This window comes from Onychostruthus taczanowskii, unplaced genomic scaffold (assembly GCF_017590055.1).
Source record: "Onychostruthus taczanowskii isolate IOZ18803 unplaced genomic scaffold, ASM1759005v1 scaffold538, whole genome shotgun sequence".
In the NCBI taxonomy this organism is placed as follows: Eukaryota; Metazoa; Chordata; class Aves; order Passeriformes; family Passeridae; genus Onychostruthus; species Onychostruthus taczanowskii.
The window spans coordinates 8,617-15,641 of NW_024502991.1; the positions used below are offsets into that span (position 1 = coordinate 8,617).

Genomic DNA, 7,025 nt, shown 5'->3' on the forward strand with positions numbered 1-7,025 from the left:
GCACAGCTGGAATTGCTGAGGTGGGCACAGCTGGCCTGGGACATGGTGGGTGCAGGTAGGACCCAGCTGGGCACTTGAGTGGCATCTGGTGGGTGCACGTATGACCCACCTGGGCACTGGGGTGGGACATGGTGGGTGCAGGTAGGACCCCCCTGGGCACGGGGGTGGGGTCTGGGGGTGCAGGTAGGACCCACTTGGGCACCAGAGTGGGGTCTGGGGGTGCAGGTAGGACCCTCCTGGGCACGGGCAGGTAGGACCCACTTGGGCACCAGAGTGGGGTCTGGGGGTGCAGGTAGGACCCACCTGGGCACGGGGGTGGGACACGGTGGGTGCAGGTAGGACCCACCTGGGACATGGTGGGTGCAGGTAGGACCCACCTGGGCACGGGGGTGGGACACGGTGGGTGCAGGTAGGACCCACCTGGGACATGGTGGGTGCAGGTAGGACCCACCTGGGACATGGTGGATGCAGGTAGGACCCACCTGGACACCGGGGTGGGGTCTGAGGGTGCAGGTACGACCCACCTGGGACATGGTGGGTACAGGCAGGACCCACCTGGCACTGGCATGGGATTTGGGGGTGCAGGTAGGACCCACCTGGGCACTGGGGTGGGATCTGGTGGGTGCAGGTAGGTCCCACCTGGGACATGGTGGGTACAGGTAGGACCCACCTGCACCAGGGTGGGGTCTGGGGGTGCAGGTACGACCCACCTGGGTATCAGAGTGGGATCTGGTGGTATTCAGGCTTGGAGGTGTTGGGATGGGGTGTGGGGGGTCCTGGGAAGGGTTTGAGCAGCACAGGTGAGGGGTCAGGACAGGTGAGGGATCCGCCATCCTGGGGAAGGAGTGGAGGTGGCACTCAGGGCTCTGGCAGGGATCAGTCACAGGTTGCACTTGATGATTTGGGAGGTTTTTCCCAAACTCGGTGATTCCATGAGGGATTCCTTGAGGGGTCCCGGGAGTGATCCCGTGAGAAATTCCATGAATGGTTCCAAGGGTGATTCCATCAGTGATCCCATGATCAATCCCACGACTGAGCGAGCAGAGGTGGCACTCAGGGCTCTGCTGGGGATTGAGTCCATCTTGGCCTCAGCTCTCTGGGAGCTTTCCCCACCCCATCCTGGGAGGTTTCCATGATCAATCCCATGATTGATCCTATGATTGATCCCATGATCAATCCCACGACTGAGCGAGCAGAGCTGGCACTCAGGGCTCTGCTGGGATTGAGTCCATCATGGCCTTGATGCCCTGGGGGGTTCCCCCACCCATCCTGGGGGTTCCCCCACCCATGCTGGGGTGTTCCCCCACCCATCCTGGGGTGTTCCCCCACCCATCCTGGAGGTTCCCCCACCCTTCCTGGGGGATTCCCCCACCCATCCTGATGGATTTCCCCACCCATCCTGGTGGGTTTCCCCACCCATCCTGATGGATTTCCCCACCCATCCTGGTGGGTTTCCCCACCCATCCTGATGGATTTCCCCACCCATCCTGGTGGGTTTCCCCACCCATCCTGATGGATTTCCCCACCCATCCTGGTGGGTTTCCCCACCCATCCTGATGGATTTCCCCACCCATCCTGGTGGGTTTCCCCACCCATCCTGATGGATTTCCCCACCCATCCTGGTGGGTTTCCCCACCCATCCTGATGGATTTCCCCACCCATCCTGGTGGGTTTCCCCACCCATCCTGATGGATTTCCCCACCCATCCTGGTGGGTTTCCCCACCCATCCTGATGGATTTCCCCACCCATCCTGGTGGGTTTCCCCACCCATCCTGATGGATTTCCCCACCCATCCTGGTGGGTTTCCCCACCCATCCTGATGGATTTCCCCACCCATCCTGGTGGGTTTCCCCACCCATCCTGATGGATTTCCCCACCCATCCTGGTGGGTTTCCCCACCCATCCTGATGGATTTCCCCACCCATCCTGGTGGGTTTCCCCACCCATCCTGATGGATTTCCCCACCCATCCTGGTGGGTTTCCCCACCCATCCTGATGGATTTCCCCACCCATCCTGGTGGGTTTCCCCACCCATCCTGATGGATTTCCCCACCCATCCTGGTGGGTTTCCCCACCCATCCTGATGGATTTCCCCACCCATCCTGGTGGGTTTCCCCACCCATCCTGATGGATTTCCCCACCCATCCTGGTGGGTTTCCCCACCCATCCTGATGGATTTCCCCACCCATCCTGGTGGGTTTCCCCACCCATCCTGATGGATTTCCCCACCCATCCTGGTGGGTTTCCCCACCCATCCTGATGGATTTCCCCACCCATCCTGGTGGGTTTCCCCACCCATCCTGATGGATTTCCCCACCCATCCTGGTGGGTTTCCCCACCCATCCTGGAGGTTCCCCCACCCCATCCTGGGGGGCTCCCCCACCCATCCTGGGGGTTCCCCCACCCATCCTGGGGTGTTTCCCCACCCATCCTGGTGGGTTCCCCCACCCCATCCTGGGGGGTTCTCCCACCCCTCCTGGGGGTTTCCCCACCCCTCCTGGGGGTTTCTCCACCCATCCTGGTGGGTTTCGCCACCCATCCTGGGGGTTTCCCCACCCATCCTGGGGGGTTCCCCCACCTCTCCTGGGGTGTTCCCCGACCCATCCTTGGGGGTTCCCCCACCCGTCCTGGGGGTTCCTCCACCCATCCTGGGGGTTCCCCCACCCCTCCTGGGGGTTCCCCCACCCCAGCCTCCCCGCGTGACCCCGTCGCCGTTCCCGCAGGCCCCGCACTGCGAGCACGCCTTCTGCAATGCCTGCATCACGCAGTGGTTCTCGCAGCAGCAGACGTGCCCGGTGGACCGCAGCGTGGTGACGGTGGCCCACCTGCGCCCGGTGCCGCGGATCATGCGGAACATGCTCTCCAAGCTGCAGATCACCTGCGACAACGCCGTCTTCGGCTGCACGGCCGTGGTGCGCCTCGACAACCTCATGGCTCACCTCAACGACTGCGAGCACAACCCCAAGCGCCCCGTCACCTGCGAGCAGGGATGCGGGTGAGGGCGGGCACGGGGTGGGCACGGGGAGGCGTGAGATGGGCACTGGGATGGACGTGGGGTGGGGATGGACATGGGATGGGCACTGGGGCTGGGCATCGGATGGCCCTGGGATGGACGTGGGATGGGGATGGACACACAGAACGGGCACAGGATGGGCGCTGGGATGGACATGGGGTGGGGATGGACACGGGATGGGCACTGGGGCTGGGCATCGGATGGCCCTGGGATGGACACGGGATGGGCACTGGGATGGATGTGGGGTGGGGATGGACACGGGATGGACACTGGGGCTGGCATCAGATGGCCCTGGGATGGACGTGGGGTGGGGATGGACACATACAACGGGCACAGGATGGGCACTGGGATGGACATGGGGTGGGGATGGGCATGGGATGGGCACTGGGGCTGGGCATCAGATGGCCCTGGGATGGACACAGAATGGGCACTGGGATGGACGTGGGGCGGGGATGGACACATAGAACGGGCACAGGATGGGCACTGGGATGGACATGGGGTGAGGATGGACACAGAACAGGCACAGGATGGGCACTGGGATGGACACAGGATGGGCACTGGGGCTGGGCATCGGATGGCCCTGGGATGGACGTGGAGTGGGGATGGACACATACAACGGGCACAGGATGGGCATTGGGATGGACGTGGGGCGGGGATGGACACATAGAACGGGCACAGGGTTGGCACTGGAATGTGCATGGGTGGAGGATGGACACAGAACAGGCACAGGATGGGCTCTGGGATGGACATGGGGAGAGGATGGACACAGAACAGGCACAGGATGGGCTCTGGGATGGACATGGGGAGAGGATGGACACAGAACAGGCACAGGATGGGCTCTGGGATGGACATGGGGAGAGGATGGACACAGAACAGGCACAGGATGGGCTCTGGGATGGACATGGGGAGAGGATGGACACAGAACAGGCACAGGATGGGCTCTGGGATGGACATGGGGAGAGGATGGACACAGAACAGGCACAGGATGGGCTCTGGGATGGACATGGGGAGAGGATGGACACAGAACAGGCACAGGATGGGCTCTGGGATGGACATGGGGAGAGGATGGACACAGAACAGGCACAGGATGGGCTCTGGGATGGACATGGGGAGAGGATGGACACAGAACAGGCACAGGATGGGCTCTGGGATGGACATGGGGAGAGGATGGACACAGAACAGGCACAGGATGGGCTCTGGGATGGACATGGGGAGAGGATGGACACAGAACAGGCACAGGATGGGCTCTGGGATGGACATGGGGAGAGGATGGACACAGAACAGGCACAGGATGGGCTCTGGGATGGACATGGGGAGAGGATGGACACAGAACAGGCACAGGATGGGCTCTGGGATGGACATGGGGAGAGGATGGACACAGAACAGGCACAGGATGGGCTCTGGGATGGACATGGGGAGAGGATGGACACAGAACAGGCACAGGATGGGCTCTGGGATGGACATGGGGAGAGGATGGACACAGAACAGGCACAGGATGGGCTCTGGGATGGACATGGGGAGAGGATGGACACAGAACAGGCACAGGATGGGCTCTGGGATGGACATGGGGAGAGGATGGACACAGAACAGGCACAGGATGGGCTCTGGGATGGACATGGGGAGAGGATGGACACAGAACAGGCACAGGATGGGCTCTGGGATGGACATGGGGAGAGGATGGACACAGAACAGGCACAGGATGGGCTCTGGGATGGACATGGGGAGAGGATGGACACAGAACAGGCACAGGATGGGCTCTGGGATGGACATGGGGAGAGGATGGACACAGAACAGGCACAGGATGGGCTCTGGGATGGACATGGGGAGAGGATGGACACAGAACAGGCACAGGATGGGCTCTGGGATGGACATGGGGAGAGGATGGACACAGAACAGGCACAGGATGGGCTCTGGGATGGACATGGGGAGAGGATGGACACAGAACAGGCACAGGATGGGCTCTGGGATGGACATGGGGAGAGGATGGACACAGAACAGGCACAGGATGGGCTCTGGGATGGACATGGGGAGAGGATGGACACAGAACAGGCACAGGATGGGCTCTGGGATGGACATGGGGAGAGGATGGACACAGAACAGGCACAGGATGGGCTCTGGGATGGACATGGGGAGAGGATGGACACAGAACAGGCACAGGATGGGCTCTGGGATGGACATGGGGAGAGGATGGACACAGAACAGGCACAGGATGGGCACTGGGATGGACGTGGGGCGGGGATGGACACATAGAACGGGCACAGGATGGGCATGGAATGGACACGGGGTGGGCACTGGGATGGGCATAGGATAGTACCAGGATGGGCCCTGGGATGGACCCAGAATGGGGATGGGCACTGGGATGGACACAGGATGGGCCCTGGGATGGACATGGGGTAGGGATGGGCACAGGATGGGCACTGGTATGGACACAGGATGGGGATGGGATGGGCACTGGGATGGACACGGGATAGGGATGGACACGAGATGACCCTGAGATGGACCATGGGATGGACACAGGAGTGCCCCTGGGATAGACATTGGCATGGGGATGGACATGGGATGGGACATGGGGTGGGGATGGACACGGGATGGACACTGGGGCTGGCATCAGATGGCCCTGGAATGGGCACTGGGATGAAGACAGGATGGGGATGGTCATAGGATGGGGCTGGACACATAGAATGGGCACAGGATGGGCATGGGATGGATACGGGATGGGCACTGGGATGGACATAGGATAGTACCAGGATGGGCCCTGGGATGGACCCAGAATGGGGATGGGCACTGGGATGGACACAGGATGGGCCCTGGGATGGCCAGGAGTGGGCTGGCAAGGGCAGATGGGCACTGGGATGGACAGAGGATGGCCATGGAACCAGGCACAGGATGGGCACTGGTATGGACACAGGATGGGGATGGGATGGGCACTGGGATGGACACGGGATAGGGATGGACACGAGATGACCCTGAGATGGACCATGGGATGGACACAGGAGTGCCCCTGGGATAGACATTGGCATGGGGATGGACATGGGATGGTCATGGAACAGGCACAGGAATGGGCACTTGGATGGGCACGGGATGGCACCAGGATGGAAAAGCCCTGGGATGGCACACCTCCAGGACAGGGTCAGGGTGGACATCAGCAGGAATTCCCTCCTCTAAAGCCTCCTGGTCAGGCTTTAGAACATCTCAGGAACTCAGCAAAGAAAAATCCCCATTTATCCCCCAAATCCTCCCCCAGCCTGACACTCAGCCACACCTGTGTCTTTCCACACCTGGATTACCTCTGGAAGGTGTCCAAATTCCCCTAATTTGGGCTCTCCACCTTCTTTCCCCCACTCCTGGCAGGTTGGAGATGCCCAAGGACGAGCTGCCCAACCACAACTGCATCAAGCACCTGCGCTCGGTGGTGCAGCAGCAGCAGACCAGGATCGCCGAGCTGGAGAAAACCTCGGCCGAGCACAAGCACCAGCTGGCCGAGCAGGTGGGGCAGCAGCACCAGGAGTGGGCTGGCAAGGGCAGATTTGGGGTGTTGGGAACCAAAATCCCCCAAAAAATGGGGGGGAAGTGGCTGGGAGAAGGGGTGGGTATGTGGGGTTGGGTTGGGCCACACCGGGGGCTTCAGGAGCGGCAGGATTGGGCTGGGAAGGGCAGATTTGGGGTGTTGGGAACCAAAATCCCCCAAAAAATGGGGGGGAAGTGGCTGGGAGAAGGGGTGGGTATGTGGGGTTGGGTTGGGCCACACCGGGGGCTTCAGGAGCGGCAGGATTGGGCTGGGAAGGGCAGATTTGGGGTGTTGGGAACCAAAATCCCCCAAAAAATGGGGGGGAAGTGGCTGGGAGAAGGTGTGGGTATGTGGGGTTGGGTTGGGCCACACCGGGGGCTTCAGGAGTGGCAGGATTGGGCTGGGAAGGGCAGATTTGGGGTGTTGGGAACCAAAATCCCAAAAAAAATGGGGGAAAGTGGCTAGGGGAAGGTGTGGGCCGAGTGTGGGTCTGTGGGATTGGG

General features: G+C 61.4%; 1 protein-coding gene across 1 annotated transcript; it reads left to right on the top strand.

Moving 5' to 3' along the window:
• Nucleotides 1-465: 465 nt before the first annotated feature.
• LOC121342504 (E3 ubiquitin-protein ligase NRDP1-like) lies at nt 466-6,546 on the top strand (the record flags this gene model as incomplete). Its single annotated transcript, XM_041416993.1, has 3 exons — nt 466-471; nt 2,692-2,996; nt 6,366-6,546. Coding segments are annotated over exons 1-3 (492 nt in total), but the record flags the coding sequence as incomplete, so codon positions are not given.
• Between the last annotated feature and the right edge of the window lie 479 nt (nt 6,547-7,025).